The sequence below is a fragment of the Saimiri boliviensis genome, chromosome 8, assembly GCF_048565385.1.
Source record: "Saimiri boliviensis isolate mSaiBol1 chromosome 8, mSaiBol1.pri, whole genome shotgun sequence".
Lineage (NCBI taxonomy): Eukaryota > Metazoa > Chordata > Mammalia > Primates > Cebidae > Saimiri > Saimiri boliviensis.
In genome coordinates, this window is record NC_133456.1 from 46,315,460 (window position 1) to 46,333,651 (window position 18,192).

At 35.5% G+C, this 18,192-nt stretch overlaps 1 protein-coding gene across 1 annotated transcript; it reads right to left on the reverse strand.

Moving 5' to 3' along the window:
* Positions 1-16,251: 16,251 nt before the first annotated feature.
* LOC101034174 (NEDD8-activating enzyme E1 regulatory subunit-like) lies at positions 16,252-17,853 on the reverse strand. The gene is given in 2 exon segments (XM_010350026.3): positions 16,252-17,777; positions 17,779-17,853. Coding segments are annotated over 2 exon segments (1,428 nt in total). The 5' UTR covers positions 17,829-17,853; the 3' UTR covers positions 16,252-16,399.
* Between the last annotated feature and the right edge of the window lie 339 nt (positions 17,854-18,192).

Below are 18,192 nucleotides of genomic sequence, written 5' to 3' on the forward strand. Positions count from 1 at the left end.
ATACCTGTGCTATGGGTAAAACTACATGCTGTACCTTTAGACATTTATCTGGAGAATTTAAAACCCAAATACACAAAATACAAAGGCAGGCCTCATGTTTCAGCAGGTTTCACCTACTTCTCCATGGTCATATAATTTATTCAACTGGTTGACTTTCAGCCTAGGTTTATTTCTCAAAATTTCTGTGCCAATTGGGGTTGTAATATTGCTACCAATTTTACTCTATTGTTTTGTTAAAATTTTGTACCCTTTACCTTTCAAAATTCTGCAGAAATACAGCTCCTTACACAATAATGTTGGCCCATTGTTTTGAGATGACAGCCTGAAATGCATACAGAATGGGCCAAATTAAACTTAACCATAAACTTTGGGCAGACTTACCCTGAGCTCTACTCCTTCAAGGTCTCTTTTGTTGCTGAAATGTAGCTAAAATGGTTTTCACATTGACTAGTCACGAATTGCTTTCTTCCAGTGTGTGATGAGACAAAGGACAATCAAAACCTAAGCACATAATGATTAATCATGCTATTTTTCAGAAGGCTTTGGATCAAACGTTGTCAGATCCAAAATGGAGTCACTTTTGTCAAACCCTGACAAAACAGAGCCGAGGTAGGATAGGAAGGGAAAGCTCTCATGCATATTTGCCTGATAAAGCACTGTCACAGGAGAAGCTGGCAGAACCACTGCAATCTTGTACACACACAAACATACTTCTCTGAGGACATCTGCCCAGGAGCTGCCTATTCAGCCATGGGATGATCTCACTGTTGTTATTGACCATTGTAGCCAAGGATTCTCATTTTAAAACTACTTATGTAATCCTCTTGATTTCACCTTTAAAAACCCCACTTTTTCTGCATCCCTGAATGGGCCCATGGTTGCCATGGCATGCATATTTGCATTGCAATGCCCTGCTATTTTTGATTAAACGGAATGTGTTACCAGAGAGCCTTTCTCTGTTTGTTATTTACGTTGACATTCGAAAGTAATACATAATAAAAAGCCAGATTAATTGTGAGTCTATCAAATGTACCCTATGAAATAAACATTTTCAAGTTTGCTTTATCTTATTTTAATTATACCTCTGGGATATGACCTTGCTCTTCACTTTATCCAGGTTCCTACACATGTAGGACTTATAAGCAGCTTGTTTATAATCAGAAAATAAATTATCTTTTAGAAGCATGGAAATATATCTAAAACTACAGCTGGAGGAAGGAAGGGAGACCACTTCTGACAATCAGGAGTGCTGAAGATTTTAAGAACACAAAAGTGACCACAAGTATTATAATGTCAGAATAGCAACTGGTACTATTGGTTTAATTTTTCTTTCCTGTTTAGCAAAATAACAAAACTTCATTTTTTAGCAACTTTATAGCAATATGTACCACAATTCTTTTCCAAACTTAAAAGTAACGTTTGTTCCAAGTAGGCTAAAATGTTGAAATTTCTTTCAAAGTTAAATTCTGAAGAAATCAAAATTTTATTGTGTAGGGCTTTCTGTCATTTCATATTCACTAAGTTCATGTGTACATTTAGTCTTATACTATTCTTTACTTTCAGCACATTGCCGATACCACTTGAATTTCCTTATTTTTATTTAATGGCACTTTTCTTAATATATTTATTTATTTTATGTGAGCTATTAGCATGTACTATATAATAAAGTGTCATGTTTTAACAGTAAAAAAAAAAAAATACTTGCAGGTGGCTTTTATGTCAAGATAAGTTTAAGCTGTGGGGCTGAGTGTATTGGCTCATGCCTATAATCCCATCACTTTGGGAGGCTGAGACAGGTGAATCATGAGGTCAGGAGCTTGAGACCAGCCTGGTCAACATGGTGAAACCCTGTCTCTACTAAAAATACAAAAAATTGGGCGTGGTGGCAGGCACCTGTAATCTCAACTACTTGGGAGGCTGAGGCAGGAAAATCACTTGAATTCGGGAGGTGAAGGTTGCAGTTTGCCAAGACCGTGCCACTGCTCTCCAGTCCAGGAGGCAGTGCGAGACTCTGTCTTAAAAAAAAAAAAAGTTGAAGCTGTGCATTGCAGTAGCAATGTAATAATAATTAGGCCTGAGATCATCATTGCAGACAAGACACAGAACTAGATGGCAGGTTCAGACAGAGCAGTGAGCATGTTTCAGCTGTGAGTTTTAGCCAACACACTGAGTTTTAGCTCTAGATCAACTGCAAGAATAAACCAGCAATCCTAAGAGGACCCACAGACCCTCTGAAGGAAGCAGACTGCTCCTGCAGGACCCAGGAGACACCTCAAATACTGTGAGTGCCCCAATTGTGGAAGTGGGAAAGGGAGACTCTCCTCTCCCAAATACACATCCCTACTGGAGGGCCTAAAGGCCTCTTTGCAGGAGAAGTTTATGACTTTATCCTGAGCTGAGTCAATTTCGAAAGCCAAGCAAAATACAGAGGTAGAGAAAAGAGCAGAAAGGTCCTGGGAGCTCAATGGCTTCCCTAGCAGGCCATGACTGCCTGGCACCACAGGGATCCATCAGGAGGGCAGTCAGAGGAGCAGCAAGTAAAACTCCATAAAGAGAAGAAAATCTCTACTTGAACATTGTAACAATTTGAATGGGGCAAGAAGCCTCCTGGCCAGAACTCAGGGGAGGGTGCAAATCCAGTTTGCAGACTCCACAGGTTGGAGAAGAACCAAGCCCTTTCTTTTGCAGCTGAGAGGTGGATAGCCTGGGGAAAGTTGTCAAGCCCATCTCAGCCTCTGCCTGCTAACAGACTTGGAGCTGTTGTGGGGATCATGGTGGGAGTGCAACCAGTCCTTCAGCTTGCATGGAAGCTGGGTGAAGTCTGTGACTGCCCGTCTTCCCCGACTTCCTTGAAAACCAGCACGACTCAGTAGAAGCAGCCATATCCTCCTAGGTACACAACTCCAGTGACCTGGGAATCTCACCCTCATCATCCACAGCAGCCACAGCAAGACCTACTCAAGGAAAATCTGAGCTCAGACACACCTAGCACTGCCCCGACCTGATGATCCTTCCCTACCCACCCTGGTAGCAAAAGACAAAGGGCATGTAATCTTGGGAGTTCTAGGGCCCCATCCTCTGGTAGTCCCTCTCTATACTACTACAGCTAATGCTCCCTGGAAAGTGCAACATCCTAGCAGGAGGCCAACCAGCACAACAATAGAGCATTAAACCACCCAAACTAAGAATCCTCATGGAGTCCATTGCACACCCCTGTTACCTCCACAGCTGAGATACCCATAGACAGTTCACATCACGTGACTCTGGGGAGGCAACCCCCAGCACCAGCCTGGAGCCAGGTAAACTCACTGAGTAACTAAACCCGGAAGAGAAATAACAGTCAGTGCATTTTGGCTCACAGGAAGCTACAACTATAGGAAAAGGGGGAGAGTACCACATCAAGGGCACATCCCATGGGACAAAACAATCTGAACGACAGCCTTCAGTCTTAGACCTTCCCTCTGATAGAGCCCACCCAAATGAGAAGCAACCAGAAAACTAACCCTGCTAACGTGACACAACCAGGTTCTTTACCAGACCCCCCAAAATAAAGCTAGTTCAAGAACAATGGATTCAAGTCATCCCTGATTTACCTGAAAAAGAATTCAGGAGGTTAGTTACAAAGAAAGGCGAAGTCTAATGAAAGGAAATCCAAATAACGACACAAAAAGTGAAGGGAGATATATTCAAGGAAATAAATAGCTTACAGAAAAAAACAATACAAAATTTGAAAAACTTTGGACACACTTTTAGAAATCCAAAATGCTCTGGAAAGTCTTACCAATAGAATTGAACGAGTAGAAGAAAGAAATTCAGAGCTCGAATACAAGGGGTTCAAATTCATCTAATCCAACAAAGACAAATAAAAAATAATAACAAAATATGAACAAAGCCTACAAGAAGTCTGGGATTATGTTAAACAGCCAAACCTATAAATTATCAGTGTTCCTCAGGAAGAAGAGAATTCGAAAAGCTTGGAAAACATATTTGGGGGATAATCAAGGAAAACTTCTCCAGGCTTGCTAGAAATCTAGACATCCATATACAAGAAGCACAAAAAACACAAGATATTCATAAAAAGAAGATCACTGCCTAAGCACATTGTCATCAGGCTATCCAAAGTTAGGATGAAGAAAAGAGTCTTAAGAGCTGTGAGACTGAAGCACCAGGTAACCTATAAAAAAACCAAACCCAGCAGAAGAAGGAAACCAAGATTAGAGCAGAACTAAATAAAAATGAAACAAAAGAAACAATACAAAAGATAAATAAAACAAAAAGCTGGTTCTTTGAAAAGGTAAATATAATTGATAGAACATTATCAAGATTAACCATGAAGAGAGAAAATCCAAATAACCACTAAGAAACAAAACAGGAGATATTACAATTGACACCACTGAAATGCAAAAGATCATTCAAGACTACTGTAAATACCTTTATGCATATAAACTAGAAAACACAGAAGATAGATTAAATATGATGACAAAATAAAAATGGATATTTCCTGTTCAAAATGTAGCCAACATCTGAGCATATTCATAGAAAGATAAAGCAAATAAAGATATAAAAATTGTGTTATAAGATAGATGAGGTTATGTTTTAATAAATATATATAGATTAATCCCCGAAATCATAAATCGTCTCTATAAAAGATAAATAATTCCTGGCTTCTGACATAATCACAAATGAAAAATATTCTGTCACCCAGTTTCTGTTCTAATAAAACAAAAGGGTTATTGTCTGAAAGGTACAGAAGGCTTTAAGTCATGCTTAGAGGTTGACTAGAGAAGGTCACTTTTGTAGAGCCTGTTATATATTTTTTCTAGCTGTATCCTCAGGCTCCAAAAGCCAAGTGGGGTATGGATGGGAGGATAATAGATTTACAAAAACAGAATTTTCTCTCAGGCTCAGTTCTTGCATAAACTGAAGACAAGTAATCTGACAATACCAATTCCTTCCCCACATTTTCTAAATGTCAAAACTTCAGAAGCTGGTCCCATAACTTGAAATGCCCCTATTTTCTCTGGCTTTGGCATCTCTGATTTCCGACTTTTGTCTCTATACTACTTAGTGTGACTCATTGTGATTCAGGTATTTCTATGTTTTAATTTTTTTTTTTCAGTAGCCACTTCACCACTTAGTGGATAATTCAGAAAATTACACTGAATGAAAAATAGTGCCATCCTCTGTCCTCGGTGTCTTGCAGAGATTCTAATGGGTCTTTTATTCTTTTTCATTCCATACATAACTGTTTTTCTTGTAAGTAGTGGGTGAAAAGGAGGGTTTGGGGAGGCATATCTAAGGAAACTGAATGGTGTGGTTCTGTACAGTCCTCTCGTCTCAAATTTCTTTTAACAGACAAATCTTTGCTTTAGTCCTAAACTTACAGCCATAGCATTTTTCTCTTACGGTAAACTTCTGCTCATAAGCACTTCAACTTATTATTTATTTATTCAGTAACTTTCTACTGAGGACCTACTATCTTAGGCAGTCTTGACACAGCATACCAGAACCCATCTATCATACTTATATCCATAGGAAATGAGACTGTAGTATGCTACATGAGACATAATGTGGCTACAAGATTGATGATAGCCATAAAACCCACTCAAACCTCTAACAGGGCCTACACTATGGGCAAATTGGCAGTGTGATCCAACCTGGCCCAAGGATTTCCTACCCTGGCTTACAGATTTCCAGGAAACAAGACCACCTCAGCAGAAAAATAACTTTTATGAGCCTTCAAATAGAGCTTACGCTTACGAAAATGGCTTAAAATCCCTTATTAAATAAATATATACCTGACAACTGAACCAGACTAAATACAGGTATAGGAAAGGGAAAAGAATCCCTAACTCTGAAAATTGCCTGTGGATGGAGACCTTCTCAGCCAGGTGACTCCTGAATGAATGTAACTGATGACAGTGACATACTGCCATTTATCTGTTTTATAAAAGCACTGCAAGGATAAACTGTCTGAGCAACGGACTGTGCCTAAGACTCATCTTTGGTGCAAATCAGACCAAATCAGAAAAGTTGTTCCCAGGGAAGCTGGCTAACTGAGACCATCTGAGAGCCCCAAATATGGCATAGATCCTAGAATTTACATTGGCCAACACAATGTTCAATTTGTGATGTGCTCATATCTTATATGAGTGGACTTGAAAATAAAGTCTGCATATGATAACATACAGACATGAGGGTCCATTATGTAAGGAAACAAAGTATTAGAGATATTATTAGTGTCATTTTTTATTTCAATAACAAGAAAAGTTAAAATTTATCTCTAATTTATATAGAAATTAATACCAGCATGTTTACTCAGCCACAGGGCACACAGTTTTTGAAATTTCTTGAGGTAAATGTGGTTCTAAAATTCTAAGGAGTCAACTGTGCCACCTGTTTTTTTAGTAATTTTTTTTTTAGCAACCATAGTAGTCAAAAGTTTAAGATTGTCCCTAAGATTGCTGCCTACCTGGCATATATGCCTTAGACAATTCCTCCCCTTGATTGTGGGCAAAAGCTCTGAATAAAACGGGGTATCATTCCTGTGATTGCACTTCTAACAGATCGATGCTAAATTAATAGAAAGAGAGCTAGGTAGGTCGGGTCCACTTAGCTGGGCACTTTAAAAGGGTTTAAGCCTTTCCTGAAAAAATAAATTCAAAATCTGAGAGGTCATATGGAAGGGCCAAAAGGCAAGAAACTGCGGCTGCCCTCATGAGTTGAGAATCCTCAACTGACAGAAGTGAAGAGTACACTCAGTCCTACAACAACAAGAAACAAGTATTTTGCAATGGTTTGAAATTTGATTGTCCCTACTTAAAGGATTAATGGATTAAGTAATCTTATTTTAACTGAAATATTCTTCGCAAAATAACTGGATGATTTAAAACTACTCCTGCAAAGAAACTGTGAATTAAAGATATAATTTTTTATACAACTGTTAGCAAAGAAGACAAAAATAAAAACACTGAAAATCATTGATCTTTGTTACCACATGAAAATTTAAAATAACTATAATCATATATTATAAAAATAAAACAATGCAATATTTTCAAATATATTGTTGAAACAGATGTAAATCCACTGTTAATGAAAGAATTACCTTTGTAATAAATAAATGAATAATAAAATTTTCCAAAGTTTTATGTTGTGCCTTAAGATGTTAGCTAGTCACTTTATGAAAATGTTTAAAAGATGAGTACTCAGAAAATCATAATCCTATTATGGTGGGAGTTTTCACAATTAAATTGGCACAAATGGCTGAACTGTGATCAAAGGAATCATAGTGAAACAGTCCAAGTGGTTTCAGTCCAACTGACTATGAGCAGATATGCCTTCTCTAAAGTCTCACTCTTGCTAATTATCTATTGCTGCTCAACAAATCACCTCCAAATGTAATGACACAAAACAACGACACAAAGTTTTTAAAAGTTATTGAATATATGATGAATTATGCATTTCCAAATTTGCTGACCTTTTCTCTGACAACAATAACTGTCAGTAATTTGCTACATAGCAGTATTTTAAGAAAATAAACACAATCTGTCCCTGTAGGGGAAAGGTGACATTTTAACACTAAAGGAGAAAGCAACTCTTTTTGAAATTGCTCCCACTGAATAATTTTCCTCCAAGGGTAAGTACAGACCATTCTCCAATTCCCATGACATCCATGGATAGCAGTTGTTAACAGTTAACAGGACTTTACTAAAGACATGTAAAAAAAAAAAAAAAAAAAAAAAACAAAACAGTTATAACTGCTACATGTAATGTATACCTCATCCAATATCTCAATCTTTTATATCCTGGCTGTCAAGAACTCAGAAGGCAGATAGCTCATCTCACCCGACATACTCCCAATTGAAAATGATACAGGTCTTTACATATCTTGGAGTCCCTCTGGGACAAACTTACCACAGATCCAGAGGGAAAAGTGTTCTCACTCTACTGAGCTTTAGAAGATCTTCCCAATTTCTGACCAAAGAAAAACAAAAACACTATTTAATTCATTCCCAGAATAAAAGAAGGGAAATGTCCATTTCTTTCATTTTAAGGCTATAATCCGATTCTATTACAGAAATAAGAAAATCACAAAATGTTTGGCACTTGTACATTTTTTTCAAGTTCCAAGCTCATTCAATTTATTTATTTACACAAAAATTTGTATCACTATCTTGGTGAATGACTATGGATAAATAAATAAAAATACTTTATTTGGCTGCCATACAGCCAAATAAAGTATTAATAAAACAAGATTTTCCTGGCAATAAATTTCAGTTTTCTTACAAATCTGCTGACTTCTAGAACTTCATTTTCTAAATCAGGGTGTAAGTAGAGCATTAAGTTCTAAAATGAAGTTCTTGTAATCTTTGCAATATAACACATTGGTTGTAACATTGAAGTCAGTCATATTTGGAATAAAATCCTGATCTCTTTATATATTGCCTTTACCTCTGACTCATCATCTTCCTCACCTTTAATACCATCATAATACTACCTATCTCATAAGCCCTTGATAAGGATACATTAGAAATTTTATTTGGGCACTCAGAATAGGATGTAGAACATAGTAAATAATAAATAAATATTATCTACTAATGTTAATGCTGTTGTTTTTACCATTGTTGACTGTCCTCTAAGCAAGTCAGGCCTTTTACTGCTTTTTCCTAGAGAGTTTCTGCTAATGGCAAAAGAGAGTAATTTTTTTCTATGTGAATGCGAAGCCTAACACAAACCTGCTGTCCTTAGTTCCATTCATTTGCAGTCATGCCATTAGTTCATTCTCATTTTACAGCTTTTTAAAAATCACACTAATTATATCTCCTATATCTTTGTTGATATACTGATACACGTCTTGCAACTCACTCATCCAATAGACTATTTTGTTTCCTACAAACGTTTAAGTAAACATACTATTTCAGGACGATAAAGTGTATTCGTCTGTTTTCAAATTATTATAAAGACTGCCCAAGACTGAGTAATTTAAAAAGGGAAGAGGTTTAATTGAGTCTCAGTTCAAGTGTGTTTGGGGAGGCCTCAGAAAACTTAAAATCATGATGGAAAACAAAGAGGAAGCAAAGCACCTTTTTCACAAGGACACAGGAAGAAGAATAAACGTAGGAAGAACTACCAAACACTTACAAAACAAACTGTCCTATCTCGTGAAAACCCACCATCAGGAGGCAAGCAAGAGGAAAACTGCCCCTAGGATCCAATTAGCTCCACCTGGTCAGTCTCTTCCTTGACACACGGGGATTACAATTCAAGATGAAATTTGAGTGGGGCCTCAAAGCCTAACGTAACGATATTACAGACTGTGCTTATGTGTCACACAGCTTTATTCCCAAGAGTTTCCACATATTTTCTTTGAGAAGCAGAATCCCCATGATAAAGTGTGCTCATTTCCACATAGCACCAAAGCCCCACATTCTGCCACGAAGTTACCTTGCTGGCCGCATGCTCTGATATGTCCCCTCTCCTATATGACTTTTCAGTAGTGCCAAATTACCTATTTATCGTTAACTCTATTCTTTTTCTTGCCTCCATACCTTTGCTCCTGCTGGTTCTTCTGCCTAGAATATCCATTGTATGGTTTACCTGGTAAAGTCAACCCTATAGTAAAAGCATCTCTCACTCTGAATCTAATCCTGCCTTATACAAACAAGATGGCTGTCCTTTATCTTTTTTCTTTAGTTTTTATTTTCCCTATAGTCACTGACTAAGGTGGCTTTTCTTAATACAGGAAGTACCCTTTCCTTTTCTATCTGGCTTTTAAATATTACCTATGATTATTTACTATAAAACTTATATTACTATATAATACATAATATAGAATATAGAATTAACTATATAGAATTATCAAGAAATGGAGAGATATATTAATTTTCTTGGGCTGCTATAACAAATTAGCACAAACTTAGTGGGTTAAAACAACAGCAATATATTTTCTCAAAGTTCCAGAGTGAGATGTCTGAAATCAAGGTTTCAGCAGGATGAATCTTCCTCTGGCCGCTTTAAGATAGAATCCTTAGTCACCTCTTACGGTGGCTTCTGGTAGCTCTAGGTGTTCTTTGGTTTAGGACTGCATACCTCTATTTTCTGACTCCATTCTCACACCTGTCACCTTTGTACATCTCTCTCCTCTGTGTGTCTTTTACAAAGATATTAATACACTAGATTTAAAATCGACCTGTGTAAACTGGGAAAATTTCACCTTAATAACCTTAATGTAATTACATACGTAAACATCAATTTTTCTCTAAATAAAGTTACATTCATAGCTTCCAAGGGTTAGGTTATGGACATATTGTTTGGGGCCCACCATTCAATCTACTACAGGGGACACAGTGACTCTAATTAATCTGGTTCTCAAAGAGTGACATGAAGCTTTTAATAAATTGCAGACTATACTCATGAGGAGTCACAGCTATCACTAAGAATCTTGACTGATAATCTGTTATAATAAAGATAAATTTTAATAAAAATATTAACATATTTTAAAAGTCAGGAAAATGAGAAATTCATAAACTACTAAAGAAGTTTTAGAAATAAAAATTTTACATAAATTTTAATTTGCCTGAAAAATACTAACTCAAGAAGACATAATGGTGATAAAGCTTAACTTCCAAAAAAGAGATGTGCATATAGAAACATGTACTCTCATTCTCAGAACTGAAGCTTATGAGTCATGTGTTGTGCTGTATTTCACCTTTGCTTTATGCCAAGACGGCATAAAGAAGTCATGAATCTTAGAAGTTGCCGCATCATCTCAACGGCCACTTTTAGGGCCCAAAAAAGATTTGTCATTCCAGGAGCCTGAAGCAGGGGTTTGATTCCTGTGTTTGCACTGTCTTTACAACTATCCTCAGCATGGTTGCTTGATTAGATTTTCAGATTTCAATATGCAGAGTAAGGAGCAGCAGAAGCTTTAAATGAGTAGTTTTGCAGTTTTTATTTATTTATTTGTCCTTTTTGTTTTTTTCAGGGGTTTGGTTGTTGTCAGAACAAAAAATCTCTATGGCAATATCCATTCGATAATTAGCCCCTGTTCCTGAAGTTACAAGCAGAAGACTTCAAACTTTGAGCAGGAGAGCCATGTCTGTTTTGGTTTGACTTAGAGTGAAGCAATAACTCTCTTTCGAAAATCTTAGTAAGTGTAACAAATAGAGTTGGAGTGGGGAGAAGAGCAGAGAATGAGGTGGGAGGAATAAATAAAGCTAAAAAAATAAGTTAGATATGCTAAAGTACAGGACATATACAGTTACCACAGAGAAGCATCAAGGCGCCATTGAAAGTAAAGCAACAGACGTCACCACAATTTATTTAAAAGTCAGAACTTTAACTTGCAGAGTCTATAAGGATCAGATATAATTAATCTGCTTTATGTAAAATAAGAACATAGAGTACCAACAGAGACAGACTAATAGAGAGTTAGAGCAATAAAAGGAAGATGTGATTCTGTTGGGAATAACTGCTCTAATGCTCTTCCAGTCATTGCAGTAGTAAAGAAAAAACTGACTTTCTTACCAGCATCTGAATCTGCTAATTAGCGACATAATTCTGGCCTGATGTTCATTGCCCCAGTAATGGCTTTTCTACATTAACTCTCAATATAGGCAAGCAAGCATGAGGTGTGGAAGCATCCTAAGTAATTTCTAAGGTTTCAGTATTTTTGGACTGAAAGTGTATACTGCTATTGATGAATTAAAAAGAAAATAAAACACAAGAAAATACCTCCAGTCAACAGGCAGAGAATTATAGTTGAAGGTAAAAGAGGTAATAAAAGAGTGAGTGATTTTATTTATAGACTTGACTGGTTGACTAGCATCCAATTATGGGACCTGTTTCCAGTTTGTCCTTTGTAAAAATAATTGGTGCCATATAAAGATCCGTTCTAATAAATAGATCTCCTCATGATGCAGAAGAATGATAGTGTGGACTGGCAGCATAATTTAATACAGTTAGTAATAGATGTGGACACCATCAGCTGCAGCATTTTTAAGACACATTATACTTAGAATGACTGCTCAGCCTGGATAAGAAGTGCAAAAGGTAAATGGAGTGGCAGTTTGTGGTGTTGTGGGTCCAACTGAGCTAATTAATTAGGCTGCACTTCTGCATTAGCAGTGTCTTGGCAGACTGCAATGGAGCTGGGCTTAAAGAGCTAGGTTTTGAAGGAAGTCCACATCCAGACAATAGACAACTTACTGAATACAGCTTAATGGATAAAACAATAATTTGAGGTTTTTTGTTTCTAAAGAAAAAAGCAAATATAAAGGGATCTGTCCATGTCATACTGCCATTTTGCTAAAATGTATAAGCTTGTGATACAGCAAATGGCATAATGATATCCTCACATAGTGGTAAATCAATGAAAGCAATCAAGGTAATTGGTCTCTACTGGCATACTGGAATCACCTGGAAAAAATTAAAACTGCAGATACCTGGAGACTTTCTCAAGGATTCTGATCTAATTGGTCTGGTTGAAGTCTGTCCACAGGGATTAATTTTTTTTAAACATCCTGAGGTAATTCTAATGTGTAGCCAAGGTTGAAAACCACTATTCTATTATATTCTGACATCTTACCAAATGAATTGTATGTAACTCTGACTACATGTTAAAATCACTTGAGAAACTTCAAAAACAAATCAGATTTTTATTGAGTTAAAGCCTAAATATTGGAAGTATGCAAAGTTACAATTAATTTATTGAAAATACACAGAACAAAGTATAGGTATACACCAAGAACCTCACTTAGTACCAAGGAAATACAAATAAGACTACAACATATTACCAAGAAATGTAGCGGTATTGAAAGAAATTTTTGGTTTAAGGGGATTTATAACCGCCGAATGGATTCAATATTGTAGGCTTAACTCTGCCCTCTTGACTGTGAACTATTTCCTTGGAAGTATTTGAAAAACAGTGAAAAACTACTTGAGAAACTGCATTATGATTATGTGTTTTTCAGAGTACAGTATGAAGAAAAATTGAGGAACTCAAATTCTTTTTAATGTCTTTAGCAATAAGGCCTTGTGGGGTAGGGAATGCCATTTATTCATCTGCTATACCCATTGCATGTGATTGAATGGCTACTTATCATCTTCATAGAATAAATATTAGACTTTTTAAAAAAGATAATGTGTTATTTTTCTCTGGCAACTTACAAATTAGAGAGTGAAAGAAAAAGAAAAAAAGGAGCATAGAAAATATAGAGTAGGCCATAAAGAAATCTGAGACTTTGCAATAGTATTTTCTGAAACTTTGGGAAAGTTATTTGATTTTAGATTTATAAATTAAGAAAATGAAGTTTGCCCAAACTGTCACAAAATTTTGTTGTAGATCAAACCAGCTCAATCAAATAATATAACGGATATTAAAATGTTTTGAAATAGAACAAGCCTTACAAATGTATTTGTTATTATTACTATGGAAATGGTAATAAATCAGAACAAACTCCTTCAGTTGCTGCAGAGAAAGAGATGACAAACTGATAAAATATCTGTGTTGTTCAGTCATGACACCTTTCCATTTCAAAATACTTTCATAACTTTTTACGTTTACTAACATTACTATATATTTTATATTTACTACATGTTACCTTTAAATGATTTTCTGATGATATGATGGAGCTTTAATCTTAGGATAATCAAATTAATTCAACAAATGATTATAAATAAGTGAAATATTTTTTCATCAAAAACTAGGATACAAAAATAAATAAGAAAAAATTTCTGCCCTTCAGTGGCATAGTCTTGTTGTGCTGAGATATACATATAGATATGAACCATATCTATCATTTTTATCTACATCCTTCAAACTGTTTATCCATGTATCTGTCATCTATCAGTTTATTCATTGTTAAAATGTGAAAATTCAGAAGGTGGTATGAATTAAAGGACTAAGGATCTAGAGGAGACAAACATTCCACAAGAGGTGACCATCACAGATAGAAAGACATTTAAGTTCTTGTGATAAATAAGCGGGAATTTGCCAGAAAAAAAGAAAAATCTCTTTAAAAAAAAAAACAGCAAGTGAAAACACAGAATGAAATGCACAGTCTGTCTATGTTGTCACAATGCCCATCTTAAAAATGTCTTCAGTACAAGTAATCTTAGATATTACTGTATGGGTTTATCTGAGCATCTTTCTTTTGGGCTGCATCTTCCATGTCGTCCATTTTTATCCATTTCAAAATATTTATTATCTCAGTGTTGAAGTCAATTATACATGCTTTTTTGATTGTTGTCCCAATATTTGACTAAATATTCCAATATACTTTTAGGTCAAGTGTTTTGGTAATAACCTATTTAATTTTATCTTGAGCTCAACTCTGTCCATCTGGGAAACAATTTTGAGTATGTATGTGATATAATTTGGGAGCCTAAATGACAGAATTTGAATGTAATGTCTTCTCAAATGATAATTCATTAACATAAACACATAGAGAGATGTACATGAGTTTGATTTTATGAAATTATAATGACCACTTTTCTACATATATGAATGTACGATTTAGTGAGTTTTTACAAATTTTCCAGAATTTAGTCAAAAGGCTCTGACATATCTGCAAATCACATGCTCACTCTCTTTCAATGTCAAAAGGTGTTTTTCCTTTGAATAGGATTTTGATTTGAGGTAGAGACAGCAGCATTTCATCAATTTGTTGTCTCCTTAGATCCCTGTGAGACTAGAGTTTCTCATACCTTGAAGATTGTATATGTAAAAAAGTGTAGAAAGAGGCAAAGGGAAGATAAAAATATAAAAACAAATCAGAAATACATGTATTTATATATTTTATTTTTATCTCAAATTAATTTTATGTTGTCTCTTTCTAATGATTTATTGGGTACACCCATACTTGATAAAAATAAAAACTGTAAAATACTGTTGGAAAGTGCCCTTTTTACTAGGTAATAAATAGATTAATCCTATGCATATTATTTTATACAGCTTAGAAAAATTGGTTGCAGCAATTAGAAGTAGAACTGTTCAATATTTTAATAATATAAACTATAACTATAGAGACATTTATAGGCTACACGTTTTTTTAAATTGCTTCTTTTAACTTATAAAATATTTGCATATATCAAAATGTTTTCTAATAAAAAGCAGCATTTTCTCTCTGTAACCTCTCCATGCCTAGTCTCAAACTCTGGTTATATAATTTTTTCAGCATTTCTTTTATTTCATTTTTTAAAGATTTTTTTACCTGTCTAGATGATCTTCTTATGCTGCTATTTTATGCTTTATCCAATCTAGACATAACATATTTTTTATGGGAATAAATTTATTTTCATAATTCTTTTACCCTACACCCCAATTACTTCACTACTTTGTAACAATCTATTTTTTAAAACTTATTTTTTTTTTATTATTATCCTTGAATTATCATATGATGTACCAGTGGGAACAAAGTCCAGTGCCAGAAGCAGTAGTGAATGTAGCTGTGGCCTACTGCCTGGTGGCTGTGAAAAATATTTCTCAATGCTTCTGTGCTTGACCATACTGTGGTTCCAAAGCCATAGGTTTTGTGCACACATTCTAAGATGGTTTCTTATTTCAATAGTTCTGTAAGCTACCAGATATTGTTTCAGTGAATTTGTTTGCTTTGCTCAAATTACTCATGGTGATTGGTATCTGAAATATTGTTTATCATACCATGTTAGTATACTCTTACAATTATCTATAAATAATACTAGCTGCATTTTTTTCAAAAATATTTTTAAATTAGTTTTTTTTTAAATATTCAATCTCTCATTTCTAGCTGACTGAACAGTATTTATTCTACAGAGTAGTTCAGTCCTGGCATTTCAAACGATGAAAAGAGAAAACGATCAGTTGCTCAGCCTTCATAATAGTTCAGTTGAGATATAATAATATAAGCGTAAGTTAGAAATTAAGAATGTAGGAGCATAGAGCAGAACTTTGAGGACAGGAAAAAAATGGAGGGAAAAGAAGAAGGTCAGCCATAAAGAGTGAAAGTAAACTAGGGGGACATGGTTTGTGAAGTATATAGAGGATTATAAGAATGAAAAAGAGGTCATATGTGATAATTCTCAGGCTATTTAAAGAATGTAAGATGTTGGAAGAAATTATAGCATTTAGTAACAAACATTTCCTTTGTTAGCTTTAAGAAAGGAGATTAAAAATAAATGTGGTATCAAAAGTCAGATTGTGGAAGTCATGAGGCATATATAGTATAAAGTTAGTGTGGGGAATAACCCTGCTATGCAGATGATAAATTTTTTTTTTTTTTTTTTTTTTTTTTTTTACAAATGAGAAAAATGTTTATTAAGGAAACAATTTAGCAGCTCTCCTTTAGAATTTTACAGACCAAAACACAACCCAAAGGCAATTACAGCTTCAATCATTAACACACTGTCTAAGGGGCTTACTCTACAACTGGAAAGTTGCTGAAGTTTGTGACATGCCACTGTAAATGTAAGTATTATTAAAAATTACAAATTGTTTGGTGATTATTTTGATGACCTCTTGAGCAGCAGCTCCCCCCAAGAATGCAGCAATGGTATGTGGCTCAGCAGCTCCATATCGGCAAAATTCATGGACATAATCATCTTTCACCATTACAGATAAGCCATATTCCTGAAGGAAGCCAGTGAGACAAGACTTTAACTTCCCTATATCTTCTTCAACTTGATAGTTAGATACCCCTGGATATCTACCATGTTGTTTATGAAATCTATCAACAGCCCGTAACATTAAGTACAACACTATTTCATTATCTGGATTGTCCATGCTAGAAATAATTTCATCCTTGTTAATTGTATCCAAACCATATTCTTCAGCTAAGGATCGACATCTTACCACTCGAAGAAATGCAGAATTGCTGCAGAGTAATTTTAATTCTTTCTCTGAAATGGACTCTGGTGCCTGGCCAATGGACTGCAGTAATTTGGCAACATGATTACCTACAGCGGCAGCATCTTTCTTTGCTTTTTCACGGTAAATGTTTTGCAGTTTTATATATTTGCCTGAATCTGCAATCATATCAGGAATTGTGCCTCGAACAGGTAAATTTCCTTGACCCTCTTTGGCCACAAATTCCTTTAAGGCACGAGCTAAAATCCAAAATGATGGAGTCTGTTTGGTGATATTTATGCAGCGATCATCATTAAATATATCTTCAATATTGCTTGGGATCTGAGTTGTATTTAGTGCTGTGTTCACATTTTTAATAGCTTCTTCAAAATTCTCTTCATCTTCTGGAGCCCCATTTTCATTCTTTAGAATTCCTTGTCTAATCAAATCTCTGAAGTCCTCTTTTTCTTTATACGTTTTAGGTATTCGTCCATTTGTTTCACTATACCACTGTGCTAAATATTTCGCTATGATCACAATCCATGGTGTATGGCTGTGGTCCTTTTTTTCCATATGATCCAAATCATAGGACTGAAAATGTTCTCTCAGTTCAGGAAATGGCTTATCTAGTCGTAGATCCTCTAATGCATTATCTGGATGAGATTCTATTACTGGATGTTCTTTTATAATGATCCTCATATAACCAACTAGTCCATATGTCCTACAGATCAAAAGAGGGATCTGGGAATTCCAGAGGACATCTGCTAAGCGTAGTAATGTGCTTTCAGGAAGCTGAGTTGCAACCACAACAGTAAACCTACAGAAAAATGAAGGATCATTGTCTAGAAGGTTTTCTGGACTCTTGCCGATACTGCTTCTTTGAAGGAAGAAATTGTTTCCAGCATCTTCTCCGCTGACCTGATTTCCATCAATAATTGTAAATGAACCAACACCTCAGCTGCCGGTCGTACTTCTGCTCCTTGAGCAGCTTCCCCGGCTGCGCCATGGCCGCGCCCGCCGCGTGGAGAACAGCGGAGAGCAGATGATAAATTTAATAGTGCTGTAGAGTTAGGCAGAACCCTATTGAATCCCAATGTCATCATTTACTTGTGACAGTGGGTAAATGAAGTAACCCTTAACCCTGTACACTTTAATTATTTCATCAATAAAACTTGAAATATTATATTTGCTACAAAATGTGGTTGTTATGCTTTCAATAAACACTCATCTCTATCTCTTTAAATGAAGTGACTGATAGGACTTATGACTAAGAATGATATGTATATGATACATGCCTATGTATATATGACTAAGAATGATATGCATATGTATGTACATATATATGTACATATGTAGATATATATGTACAT